At 46.0% G+C, this 14,861-nt stretch overlaps 1 protein-coding gene across 6 annotated transcripts in view; it reads left to right on the plus strand.

The window, feature by feature from the left end:
• The first annotated feature begins 10,827 nt into the window (after positions 1-10,827).
• pcdh7b (protocadherin 7b) overlaps positions 10,828-14,861 on the plus strand; it is a 127,943-nt gene continuing 123,909 nt past the window's right edge. For all 6 annotated transcript variants that reach the window (XM_042070181.1, XM_042070182.1, XM_042070187.1 and 3 more), the window contains exon 1: positions 10,828-14,861. This exon is cut by the window's right edge and continues 65 nt beyond it. In XM_042070181.1, coding sequence (XP_041926115.1) covers positions 11,840-14,861 — 3,022 coding nt within the window. In that variant the 5' untranslated portion in view covers positions 10,828-11,839.

Consider the following 14,861-nt stretch of genomic DNA (forward strand, 5'->3'; position numbering starts at 1 on the left):
ACTCTGATAAATTGGTGGTATAGTCCACTGTGAATAACCAACAAATTATCTTTTGACACTGCAGAAAGGAATCCTGATTAATAATGTCTTAGAATTGCCCCTAAGGCTGAGGTTAGCTTGTAGGTAGTATTTACCCAACCAAAACTGACATGTACTGTAAGCCTAGTTGTAGCTGACAGTTATTCAATTGTTTGAAAAAGTTTTAAATATATACTTATTAAACACCCTCTGGGAACAGGACTTCATGCTTTTAATTATCATGCTCTCTCTCTCTCTCTCTCTCTCTCTCTCTCTCTCTCTTCTCTCTCCCCCCTTTAGGTGTGTGTGTGTGTGTGTGTAGCCTCTGTTTAAAACTTGGTGTATGTTTAGTCACAAAGGCTCTCCTGCGGATCAATTATTACATAAATGGCCTTTACTAATTTCATCTGTGAAAATGATGTTAACACACTCACGGGCAAGAACATTTTTTTGTTGTTCCAATTGTGTTTGGCTCAGCTGACACGACGGTGCCGCGCGTTATCAGGCACAAGACAGTCATGCAAAGCAAAGTGAACCATGACCTGAGCTCTGATCACAGTCTGAAGGCAAAAAATGGCCTCATATAAAATTGCTGCTAATGTTAGGATTATGACTGACTCACAATTATCTTGCCCAAATAGTCTCCACATAACCTTTCCCCAGACAAAGAGGAAGGTCAACGCACACTTCTTTGAAAGAAAATTGGGATCATGTGCATTTTTGGAAGCCATGACTTTCCAGTAGGTGTTTACAGCTAATTCAACAGTTGTGGCAGGGAAGGGAAGATAGGGGATTATAAATGAAGCGATGAAACAACTTATTTTGCAAAGTCCTGACTTGCTAATTCACGTTGAGCAGAGACTTTTTGTCCTTCAAAGATAATGTAGCTCAGAGGGGGAGAGAGAGAGAGCGCTAGGGGTTACTAGGGGGATTTAGAGGTTTATGTTAACTTCTTGGAATAAAAGCTGTCGAAGTTTGAGGTCTACTGCAAAAAATACATTGCGTTGATGAGCTGGGACATCATCTAGTTGCATGACAAGCAGTGAAAAACAGTGTGTAAAATCACATGCCCTTCAGACATATTCTGTTAATGATGAGCACTTTTCCACAGAGTAATACAGCACGGCACAACAATACTTCAACCCAAAAGTCAGCTCGCTTTTTTTTTTGCACAGGACCAGAAAAGCAAAAAAAAAAAAAACACTTTTTCAGTGAGTGCCTCAAAAGTCAGCCGTGTAATTTTTACAAATGAGCTACAGATCCCCCAGAAAACGACAAACTCAGCACAAGGCCGGCCCCTAATTAGACGACCATTCAGAGCCAGAGTTGGACAAATTATGCATCCGCCGTGAAAATGTCAAGATAAGCAATTATGAAATATAAATGGCCAATTCTGAATCCTGTTTGCCACAGGTAATGAAAGAGGACGGAGGCTTCAGGGGCGCCGAGCTGTCATGGCTCCTGTCTGATATTTAGCATTACCCTGTCATCCGTACCCAGCCAGAAGTGCTCACACACACTGGGCATCATTAGGCTCCAAGATGGGAACAAGGTCTGCAGCCTGAGTGCTGAATGTATTAATTAATAAAGTTGATATGTTCTTTCCACTCTGAATAAATTAGAGTTTTAGGGATTTTTTTAATCTATTATTTATTTTTTTTATTTATCTTTTATTGTTATCTTTTCTATCAATTTTTTGTTTATGTCTGGGAATTAACTGAGAGGAAAATCTGACACAATGAGCATAACACAGGCAAGAAGAAGAGAAAAAGATGGATGAAAAGGTAACTACAGGTACCTGAAGAGTGAGAGGAAGAATTGTATCTTTCTGTCTGTCTGTCTGTCTGTTTGTCTGTCTGGTGGTTTGAAGTGGTTCAAAGCCTGACAGTAAGGCCTTGAAAAAATACAGTTTTCAATAAACTTCCAGTTGAGGCCTGTCTTTTTATATTCTAGGGTGCCATGACAAGTTCAGCTCCCCTTTGGAAAACTTGTCAGAGGACCACTGTGCAAGTCTCCAGCTGAAAGCTGCAAAGCTGAACGTTGAAAGTGCTGAAAGAGATTTGCTGCCGTTATTGTTGCTAACTATATCTTTACTTTGTATTTACCCACAAGCCCACTTTTGGTTTTTGCCTTGCTGGGGAGTCTTATCTATAGAACATGGCTGTTCTTGAAGGCTTCTCTTCCTCTTTCTTTCTTTGTCACACACACACACGCACGCACGCACACACACACACACACACTCACTCTGCTCTGTGTGGCCAATTGTGTGATACTAGGCTGTGAGAGTGTAGGGGGAAATTGGACGGCGACTGACTCTGCAACACAGCAAGTGATGTAGCACCGTGCAAATCAAGAGGCAGCTATCAGCGCCTGTCCCTCCCTCCCCTGCTGCCAGACGGAAACACCCTCCAAACAACCCCTCTACCCCCTCCCCCCCACACACACCTACCCACTAACTCACATCCCCAGCTCTCCGACCCCCCCCGCTCTCAGCTGCACGCCATTCGCCTTGCTCCATCCTAATACATGCAAATGACAGACAGGCAGATTTAACGTGCCCCGGGATTGTTTCTCTTTTTTTTTAGGTCAGAGCCAAGGAAGTGGCCATACATCTCCATTATACTGTCCCTGAGTCCTCATAATCACTGCATATGAGCATTCAGCGTCCGGGTAATGCTGGGAGTGGAGAGAGGCAGGGAGAGATGGGGGGAGAGACGGAGAGAGAGAGAGTGAGGGAGGGGGGGCACACAGATAGAGAGAGATCTAGAGGGATGTGGAGAGAGGGAGAGAGTTAGGCGGAGAGATAGAGGCAGGGCGAAATAGAGGGAGGGAGGGAGGGAGAGGGAGAAGAAAGAGAAGAAGTCAGCGCTTTGCATCAGTTCCTCTTCCAGTCACTTCGGCGTGTGAAAAGGGGGTCTCTGACAGAGTCACGGAATTAGCCAGAGGAGATGGAGTGCTTTCTCTCTATATATACCTATCTATCTATACCTATCTCAAAGATTGTGGGCCAACCGTTTCAGAACCTTCATGAATCAGCCTACCATAAAAATATAATGATAGGATCTATTTATCTATCTATCTCTCGGTCTCCCTTTCTCTCTCTCCTTTCTAGTTTGGATAGAGAGGACAGCATCACAGGCTGCTAAAAGGACAGATGACACACGCATATGTGCCGGCTTCTGCACGACTCCCACACTGGTGGTGTAAGAGCGCAGCTCTGATGTCAGAGCTGCTTTTGCTATAGTCCTCTTTTATATTCTCTCTCTCTCTCCCTCTCTTTTTGATTCTTTGATTGAGTCTCTCATTCTCTGACAAATGCACACACTCTGTCTGTCTCTCTCTCACACACACGCACACACTGACACGTGCACACACACTGATACATGCACACTCACACCACATGACCACAGCAAAGCGCTGCCAACTAAACATGCCTCATCATGCTGACTTGAGCATAGAGAAGGCAGAGTGGGCACACACACACACACACACACACACACAGAGACTGGCGCACAGTGAAGGCAGGGCGCGTTAAGCTGGAACAGACGCTGTAAGCCATGGTTTTGGAGCATGTTTCCCGTGTAGGGCGTCGTAGGGGAGCACTGAAGGTCACTGAGTCACAAACAGCCCGGTGTCAGACTGGACAGAGGGGAAGCTGGGTGGGCATGACTGCTGCTCACGTGCCTGGCTCACAGACGCTCTGTGTGTGTGTGTATATGTGTGTGTGTGTGTGTGTGTGTGTGTGTGTGTGTGTGCGTGTGTGTGTGTGTGTATGTGCGTGTGTGTGTGTGTGGCGTGCATGTGAGATTTTTTGTCATGAGCAGAGTGGATACCATCTACACACACACACACACACACACACACACACACACACACAGCAATAAAAAAAAGCTATTCTGACAAAGAAAGCACAAAGTCATCATGACTTTCAATTCAAAACGGAAAAACAAAGAAAATACAGAAAATAAAATATGAAACGTTCCATTTCAAGTACTGTAAGGGTTTTTTGCATGCATCTCTTAGTGACTCCATAGCAAGCCCCTCTCTCCTCTCACTTGTTAGGTGGGTGGATTACCCATAAGCCTTTGTGAAGGCGCAACAGGCTACGCTGGTGTGAAAGTATCACATTAGCGTCTCCCCAGTACGCCCCCTGATTTCACAGAGACGCAGATCCTACAGCCGGCAGATTGGAACATGCACACACACATACGCACACACATACGCGCGCGCACACACACACACACACACACATACCAAATAAACACAAGTGATCCATAGCCTCCACTGAAAGGATCAGTATAGTGCATGGGAGTTTCTCAGATTTATATTTGGTTACAATCAGACATTTACTAATGGTAGACAGATATATAGGTGCCACTCATAGTTAGTCAGAGTGACAGTTTTCCATCTTACACATATAACACATATCTTACATTATATAAATAAAATAATTACTGACATCACTGATTAGTTGATGATACTGATACATCTTTTTGTTGAGAGACTGGGGTGTCAACTTAAAGCTCATTTATTCTCAACGACAAATGAAGGATACAGCCTAGGAGGAAGGATAGAGCCTTCTTTTCACACTCTGCTCATGTTGTTCATACAGTTTTCTGGAAACATTTCCAGAGTAAATGTCTTTCACACAAAAAGGGACCATAAATGGGCCTTCAGTCAACACCTGACTTTCAGTGTGCTTGTCTGTGATGGGAAACTCTCTGGGCAACTGAATGGGAAAGTGAATCTTCATGGCCACAGGTACTAATTCACCAACCATTTTTCTGCTTTTAACTGTTTTTTTTTCTGTGTCACTCCATTTGTGGTGTTCCAGCCGGGCAGTCACGTGATGTGCCATTGATTTCTTCATCCCTGTGTGTCTGCAGAGCCCATAGTGCCCCCCCCCCCTACTTCACCTGTTGCATTCTAGAATGTCTTTAGCTCACCCTCTACCCAATTTCTGTCTCTATTTGCTGGACTGGTTTTGTTTCCCCAGACCTTTTTGTCAGTGACCGTGGTAGTTGTGTGCCCCATTTTCCCATCAGTTGAAAAACCTGTTATTTTCTCTTGGGTGTAGATAGATAGATAGATAGATAGATAGATAGATAGATAGATAGATCCTATGAAATCGTGGGACCCCATATCTGCAGTTTGATGGTAACAAAACAACACGGTTAGGATTAGAGACAATGTTGTTAGCCTATCATTATATGTGTATGGTAGGCTGATTCATAAAGGTTCTGAAACGGTTGGCCTACAATCCTTGAGTAGATTTTTTGTATGATGGGATATTTTGGCTTAGTAGTGGACACTCTTGTACCATTAATACTAAAACAAAAGGAAAAGAAAAATATTTTTTTCTGCTCACCCCATAAGATCTAAGATGGCAGAGAGAGAAAGCCCTTCTCCAAACAAATTCAACATTATCTTTCCAGGACAGCAGATCATCAATCAATACTCTCGAGACACCTGTCAGATTTTTCAGTGTGGATAATACAAGAAATAAATGTCTCGTAGTGACCCTTAAACTGCTTTCATCTGTTTTCAGTGTGTTCATCTCAAGTGCTTTACTATCACTCTACCCAACCACTGTATTTACACAGTGCTGTTGTATTTTGTGTGAGGCAAACCCATGTTGTTTTTGGTCTTTACAGCCTTAAAGGTAAGGTCATGGGTGTGCACCAACACACACACACACACACAAACACACACACACACACGCGCGCGCACACACACACACACACACAGTTTGTTTTCCCACCAATGGTGGAGGGGTATGTGGCGTAATTTGATTGCCTACTAACCTCACACATCAACAAATCTCTCACCTGTTTCCTCATAAACTTCCTCTTTTTTTACGTTAGGGGCCACTACTAATTTGTCGCTGGTGGCCCCTGCAATAGGATTGTGCTCAGTCAGAAAACAAGCCCGTAGACACCCTCTAATGGAACCACAAGCACTGCCGCTGCACATCTCCACTCTCAATTACTGTAAGGAGGCCCCGGAGAGCCCTTGTGTGGGATGTGGCGCGGCGCGGAGCCCCCTCTCCAAGCACCAGGAGCGTCTGGAAAAGGCTGCTGCCTGGCGATGATGCCCCTATCGGTAGGATTCTTCAGCAGGAGCAGTGGCCAATGCCCTGCAAAGGCTGTGGACTCTGTTCCTTGGTATAAAAGGCTTCATGCCTTTGCTAATTAGAGCAATTTTTTTAACTATATAGATCTACTGTATGTCCATTTCCAAGCAGATCCTCATATAAAGCCTTCTTTGGAGGCAGAGGGAAGGCTATTTTGGATTCCACTCCCCATTGCAGATGGAACTACTGTAGCTTCTTCGGCAGATGAGAGGGATATCGATTGCGTCTCCATGCCAGCAGTGGACTTGCTGTTGTTTTGTTTTTTCAGAAAGTCATGGCCGTCAGATGACCTCAGCCCTCTAAGGCCACAAAGGTCTGAGATTCTGCAACTTAAGATGCATCTTCAATCATTGACCAACCTGCGCACTCCCACACTAGTGGTCCTCTGGCATAAACACGGATTTGAACCTACGCAAGCTGACTCACGAAAACCAGCATACAAACTATGTACTGTAGATAGACATAGCCTAGACATTCCACAATGCCTTGACCCTTGATCAATTCTAATGACTTATTACACATGATGGACTGTGCCTTTCTGACTGGCTGGTATGACAGATGTGGTAATAGGGTCTACTTTCACAGCTGCGTCATGGTCATCATTAGCACTTGTCAATGTCGGTCGAGGATTGCATGCAGGATGTCACACACAGGAAGTCAGTGAATCAGTCTTTGACTCATCAATCAGATGGGCAAATACGTATTTTTTTTGTTTTTGTTGCTGGCTAATTGAATTAATGAAATATACTTGGCGTCATCAAGCCATGATGTCTAACATGGTGGGTAGTCTTCCAAATTCACCAAGTCTTTAAAGATTTTCAGTTTATTTGTCCACCAAGCTTAATCTTAAACCTTTATCCAAATTTGTAGTTCTCTTTAGATGAATGATGTGATGTTTTTGTGGCGTTGCATACTCCCACCAATATGACATGCCAAAACACTTGATAGACAAGTTAGCTTCTATCAAGTAAATAATCCATTTTCTGCATTAACAGACATACACAGTCCAAACACAATGCAAGAGGCCTTCCGGCAATGTCTGATCTGTGGTTACGTTCCTAAACATTATTCATATAATCAATGGTATTGTTAATATTCTTCATCATATTAAAAATAATTATGATGACATAATGAAATGCACACAGCATGCTTCAGAGTGTGTTGTGAAATGATCCAGTCACCCTAGATATATGTAAACACTAGATACAATATTGTGTTGCAATTTACCCTATATTCCCTCATTGGTAATATTACATTCAGATTATGTGATCTAAAATGTGATCTGGGCTCAAACATTATTGCTTGAAGTGCAATGGCTGCCAGAAGTCTCATGTGTTCTTGAGATTGTGCCTAGGGGGAGAGGAGCTAACCGAACCAAAAATATCGGACGCTTAAGGGCATTGTTGAGATGGTTATACAATCTGGAGCGGCATCCACAGTGTCTCTCCGAATTGTGAAAAAAAAAATAGGAGGAAAAGACGTTGTCCTCTTTCACTTCCTATATATCGTACACAGAAGTCTCTGTTACTTCACAGGTCATGACATATAATGAACCCATCTCTCAATTGATCCTGTGTGACACTATGACTTGCCAAAGGCAAAAGCACTCAACCTAGCAGATATGGCAGGCTCCTTCCTCTGAGAAAGGTTGAAAGAAAGTACAGGGGAGGAAGTGCCTCTAGTTGTAGGACTCTGAAATTGGGACAACTGTTTCTAGTACCAAACTAACATCATCGCATAATTATAAAGAATTAAGGATTCATTAATTATAATTAAGAGTTCAGTTTTCAAAGTCCTCTGAAATCATGAAGACTTTGAAAATCACCTCAGGAATCAAGGCACACATTCATATTATTCTGACAGATCTAGTGCAGTTAACATCCTCAATACAAAATGTAATTTTCTTAGGAACTAAATGGATTCCGTGTGAACAATGTGAACAAATGTGAACACATGGGGACAGCTGTATGCTTTGGATCCTCATTAATAGGCCTACATCTTTCAGCTCTGTGGTGTAATTGGTCAGTTCTATTTTGTTGTACTGTAGTGCTTTTGCAGCTGAGCCATTGAATCTCATTTGAACTATAGGAAAAAGCAAATTATTCGTGCTCAGGGTGTCTGAGTGCAGCGGGAGACGTCGAACGATGAGATTTAATGCTGCCCGGATGACTAATCGCCCCTGAGTGTGATGGATGACCTGGGATGTTCGGTGAGGATATGGAAATGACGCTTTGCCCCTCACAGGGGAGGCCTGTACTGTACCAGCAATGCGGGGACATAATTAATTGAATCAAGCTACCCACGGTCTCGGCACCTGTGAGCTAAGCACTGCTCAGAAATAGCACGAGCTTTGGGGAACGGTCGGCAGGAAAACATCCACCACTTCAACGACGAGTTGAGTCGCATGTGCAATTAACAATATTCTACAGTAATAACGCTATACTTTCAAATATCAATCACCAAAGCAAATCTGTGACCCAGAAAGAGCCATGCCGATTTGATTTGCAAAATAGAATAGAATAGAATATAGAATAGAATTTAAAACACAACCTTTTGATACATGTTCAATGTAAAAAGTAGCCTGCTGACTGACAACCCTTGCCATGGTGTCCATTCAAGATTCCATGGTGTGTCTAAAATTCAAATCTCCATAGCCTTCTAGGTGCATGCTACAGTGGTGTAACAGAAATAAGCTGATATAAGCCTACCTGTGTGACTATTTCTGTTCTATTTTCAAAATGCTACTATAGACTACTGTAAGTGTTTGGTGAATGTTACAACCAACTTTGCACTTGCCTAATATAGGACCTATTGAATAAGTTGGGAGGAATGGTTTGCTAAATGATTGTAAATTAAGTAGAACATGCGCCTAACATAACAGTTACTATACAACTATACATCTGTTAAAAATGTAATGGTTAAACTTCAGGTTATTAGCTGTTTTCATCTTTGCAGTTTGCACCATAGTATTGGTGCTGGAGGCTACTGGGACGGAAATGTTTGGCTTATGGCTTAACAAAGTTTTCTAAAAAGCTAGAAAACTCAAAATAATTTGTGAACGAAACCTTGCCATAACGTCCTGCCGACACAAAGTCATCCCCTCACCTGGATAGCCTAGGCCTAGACCCAACCTTTAATGTAAATTCCTAAATTCGACTGGAGGAACCAATAATTATTAGCGAACGACAGAGGGCGCTCAAGAGCAACGATTGGTGTAATGCCTGAATTGAATACTCAGCAGTGGAGAAAGTGCCGCAGCCAAAGGAGCTTTCCAGACCCCGCTACTGTATCACCACTGTGCTGGTATGGACCGGAGCCTTTTTTCACAGTCATCTGAGCTCAGCCGTTGCCCACTAACAAGAAAAGGCTTAGGATACAAGCTTTCAAACATTAAATATGTTTTATAAGCACTGATCTTTTCGTTAGGGTGTTATTCGAGTTTAAGTGTATCTTCGATTCTTGACCGAATGACTGGGCTACCTCATCAAGCCTGTAGCACATTGGTAATATATATCTTCAACAGTTTTATGATCCGTGTTTATGCGACTGAGGCGTCAGAAGTGTCGGGCATTGATTTTAAAACATTTTGAAGCAAACATCTGATTACCAAAATTGGTATTGGTATAATTGCCGGTCACACAGAGACACATGCCGTTGGTGAGAGCTGCGTATTTAAGTGTGCACACGCGCGCACACACACTCCTCCGTCTTTTCAATGATTTCACACACTGGACAGTCTCAGTGGCGCTGTCCGTGGTCCCCGAACATTGCCTCGCTGCTCCGAAAAATTTGCTGTTGAAAAGGCGCCTGCTAAAACGTTCATGCAATGTCTTTTACGTCGTCGACTACGACGGACGACCACACGCATTGGTATTCTTAACCGCTGAGAAACCATAGGGCTATTGAGCCCCGTCCTGACATTTAGATGGTCTGAGCTTGCCAAAATGAAATCCCCCTTATCGTGGATAAAGGCTGGGACATCTGAACAGTGTGCAAATCTCTGGAACGGGCATTTCACAGAGTCGTATAAGTAGGCTACTACAAAGTCAGTTCACAACGTGTTCAAATCATTGTATGCAAGTCTTCAACTCGCTTTACATATGAACGTACAAGTTTTACTGCTTTTTAAATTAGTTGATATCATGAGTGCGTTTGATAATGTGAGCTGGCAACACAGTTTCATGTCATCAGCTGGGTTGTTTGCCTGGCAGTATACGCACGGATGTATAGCACGGATGTATAACCTATATAGCCTACTATAGTAATTGAACTCACTTCAACGCCATCCATAAATCACTTGGCCTATTTTAAAGAGAAAATGAAACAATGTCCGATCCATGTATGTATCCTCCCGTGATCGTATCACCAATCTTCAGTTAGGAAAGGAGACGACTTGTGGAATTGCATTAGGTAGTGTGCTATATGGTTGAACGCTGACCATACTGGAAATGCCAAGAAGCAATGAAGCACTCTTCGTTTGTTAGAATGTATCCGTGTATGTCTCTTTCGTGCTTCTGACAAATACTTCCCCGACTACCCTTTAAACTGAGCGATCAAGTTCAGCCCTCGCACCACGCATTGAGATAGGGGAGCGAGCGGAGGGGGTGGAGAGCGAGAAAGAGAGAGAGAGCGAGAGAGAGAGAGACTGCAATATCATTTGTGAATTGCTCGCACAGTGGCGCAGATAGGGGCTGCGAACAGACGCGCTGCTGTTGCAAGTGCGCGGATCGGAGTGTGCCGTGAGAACCTGAGGACCGGGAGAATGCGGGACAGAGGAAATAATCTTCTCTCGCTGGATGTTTACGAATATTTCCAAGACGTCATCTAACTGGATTACAGTTTATTCAGAATATATTATTTGTTCTCATCACTCTTCAGTTTTGATCCCGCATCACTAAACCGTGCTGGGCTGCGGACTTTTCTCTCCTTTGCTCGCCAACTGAGAGCACTCCGAGGCACGGAGCGTACGTGTGCATGTGTTAAGTCGTCGGTGAAGAAAAATCTGAGCAGTTGTAAGCGTTTGCACGGGGCATCGGACAGTGTATTCGAGTCTAACCTGACGCCGCACGGTGCAAAGACAGAGGGACAGCCCGGCAAAGTTCTCAGCGTTTGCGCCTGTTTGGTGCGTTATATTATTTAATTTTAATCATTTTATTTTTTAAATCAATTTTGGAAAATATTGTCCGCAAGGAAAAATATAAACAGGATTATTGAACTGAAATGATCATGAACCCACATCCTTCAATGACTGTTTGAGTGTAAGTTGATTCATTATTGGAGGAAAAACGAACTCGGCAGATAATTCTGATATGTTTCCAAACGTCGAAATGATGGACGAGCCTCAGTAATTTTTTGATCAATTGCTATTTCGGAGTCAAACTCCCTAACGAATTCGTTACATATGGCTGGGGAAAACGGACAGTTCGCGTCCTGTTAGCGGGAGACGTGGCTTCGAAGAAGGGACTGAGGAATCTGTCATAGCGGGGAAGGAGGTGCAAATCTGGACAGAGGCTGGGATCTATTGCAGGCGAAGCAGTGTATGTAATCTGGACCATGAATCCACACGCCTCTTGAAACACCAGACTACGCTTCGCATCTGAATCTATCACTTCAACTGATTTTTTTGTGTAAAATCCCAATTTGTGTTTTTCAGTACAAGAAAAACAAGGTTAACGACTACCTAGAATCATGAGGACTACTGGTGCAGTGGACTATTTGTGCTACTCGATGCTCATCCTGCAGCTGCTGACTCAGCCCGCCGCCAAGAAAGTGCTCCGCTACCGCTTGGCAGAGGAGGGTCCCGCCGATATCCGAATAGGAAATGTAGCCGCCGACCTGGGCATTGTAGCCGGCTCTGGTGAGGTTACTTTCACCCTGGAGTCGGGCTCAGAATATTTCAAAATCGACAACATTACTGGGGAGCTTAGTACGAACGAAAGGCGGATAGACCGCGAGAAATTACAGCAGTGCCAGATGATTTTTGATGAGAATGAATGTTTCATAGATTTTGAAGTCTCAGTTATTGGACCGGCGCAAAGCTGGTTAGATTTGTTTGAAGGGAAAGTTATAATTCTGGACATTAACGACAACACGCCTTCTTTTCCGTCTCCTGTTCTGACTCTGTCTGTGGAAGAAAACAGACCAATTGGCACGCTATATCTTTTGCCCACGGCAACCGACCGTGATTTCGGCAGGAATGGAATTGAGAGATATGAGCTCATTCAGGACAGCGGCGACTCTGTGAGACGAATGGGCTCTAGTTCAGGGAGCAATGGGGACTCTCACTCTGGCAAAAGGCGGTTTGATGACAGCTCTCGGAACAGCTTCTTTGAGTTGCAAGTCGCTGACACTACTGACGGCGAGAAACAGCCGCAGCTTATCATTAAAGGCGCGCTGGATAGAGAGCAGCGGGACTCCTATGAACTGACGCTGCGCGTGAAAGATGGGGGCGATCCGGCACGCTCCTCACAGGCTATTCTGAGAGTGATGATTACGGATGTGAATGACAACAGCCCGCGCTTTGAGAAAAGCGTGTATGAGGCTGACCTACCGGAAAACAGCCCCCCTGGCGCCCCCATCCTCCAATTAAAAGCCATGGATGCCGATGTCGGCGTGAACGGTCAAATTGAGTATGTGTTTGGCGCCGCCACTGAGTCCGTGCGGAGGCTCCTTAGGCTGGACGAGAGCACAGGCTGGCTGAGCGTGCTCCACAGGATTGACCGCGAGGAGGTGAGCCAGCTGCGTTTCACTGTGATGGCACGCGACCGCGGGCAGCCTCCCAAGACAGACAAGGCCACTGTTGTTCTGAATATTAAAGATGAGAATGATAACGTGCCAAATATTGACATACGCAAGATTGGCCGCATCTACCTGCGTGATGGAGTGGCCAATGTGGCAGAGGATGTGGTAGTGGACACACCCATCGCACTGGTACAAGTGTCAGATCGTGACCAGGACCAGAACGGATTTGTGACGTGCACTGTGGTGGGTGACGTTCCCTTCCAGCTAAAGCTGACAAGTGAGAATGATGGGGAGATGAACAAGAAGAAGTATTTCCTGCACACGTCCGCTGCGCTGGACTATGAAGCTGTGCAGGAGTACACTGTGGTCATCGTGGCGGTGGACTCGGGCAGCCCTAGCCTGTCCAGCAACAACTCGCTCCTGGTGAAGGTGGGCGACACCAACGACAACCCACCCATCTTTGGCAAGAGTACGGTGGAGGTGTCGTTTCCGGAGAACAACGCTCCTGGCGAACGGGTGACGACAGTGCGGGCCACGGACGCAGACAGCGGTAAGAATGCCGAGATCTCATACTCTCTCGACAACTCCGTCAACGGCATCTTCTCCATCAACGCAGACACCGGGGACATCCAGGTGAACACCATCCTGGACCGGGAGCAGACGGAGAGATACGAGTTCAAGGTGGTGGCCAAGGACAAGGGCATGCCCATCCTCCAGGGGTCAGCCACGGTGGTCGTGCTGGTGGCGGACAAGAACGACAATGAGCCCAAGTTCATGCAGGACGTATTCACGTTCTACGTGAAGGAGAACCTGCAGCCCAACAGCCCCGTTGGCATGGTGACCGTCATGGACGCCGACAAAGGCCCCAACGCCCAGATGAGTCTCTTCATAGAGGAAGAGGAGGAGATCTTTTCCATCGAGAACGACACTGGCACCATCTTCTCCACAGTGTCATTTGACCGCGAGCAGAAGACGCAGTACTCATTCCGGGTTAAGGCAGTGGACGGAGGTGACCCACCACGCTCCGCTACAGCCACCGTGTCACTCTTTGTGATGGACGAGAACGACAACCCTCCCGCCGTCATCTTCCCCCTCAACAACACGTACACACTTCTGCCGCCGGCCAGCACCGTCCAGACAGTGGTCCGCACTGTGGTCGCCACCGACACCGACACGGGCTCCAACGCTGACCTGAACTTCAGCATCATTGGCGGCAACCCATACAAGCTGTTCGAGATGGACCGTGCCACCGGGGTCATCTCGCTGGTGGGCAAGCTGGAACAGAAGCACTACGGCCTCCACCGGCTAGTGGTGCTGGTCAACGACAGCGGGCAGCCATCGCAGAGCACCACCACGCTTGTCCACGTCTTTGTCAACGAGAGCGTGTCCAACTCCTCGGTGGTGGAGGCCCTGGTGGCCAGGAGCCTGGGCACGCCGCTGAACGCCGACATCGCCGGCGACCCCAACTACGACCTGAGCAAGCAGCGGCTGAGCATCGTCATCGGCGTGGTGTCGGGCATCATGACGGTGGTCCTCATCATCCTGGTGGTGGTGATGGCGCGCTACTGCCGCCCCAAGAACAAGAACGGCTACGAGGCGGGCAAGAAGGACCACGAGGACTTCTTCACTCCACAGCAGCACGACAAAGGCAAGAAGCAGTCCAAGAAGGACAAGAACAAGAAGAAATCCAAGCAGCCGCTCTACAGCAGCATCGTCACCGTGGAGGCGTCCAAACCCAACGGTCAGCGCTACGACGGCGTCAACGAGAAGCTCTCCGACAGCCCCGGCATGGGACGCTACCGCTCGGTCAACGGGGGTCCCGGGAGCCCCGACTTGGCCCGACACTACAAGTCCAGCTCCCCCCTGCCCACCGTCCAGCTGCACCCGCAGTCCCCCACGGCGGGGAAAAAGCACCAAGCTGTGCAGGATCTGCCTCCCGCCAACACCTTTGTGGGAACCGGAGATAACA

Source organism: Alosa sapidissima, chromosome 18 (genome assembly GCF_018492685.1).
Source record: "Alosa sapidissima isolate fAloSap1 chromosome 18, fAloSap1.pri, whole genome shotgun sequence".
NCBI lineage: Eukaryota > Metazoa > Chordata > Actinopteri > Clupeiformes > Clupeidae > Alosa > Alosa sapidissima.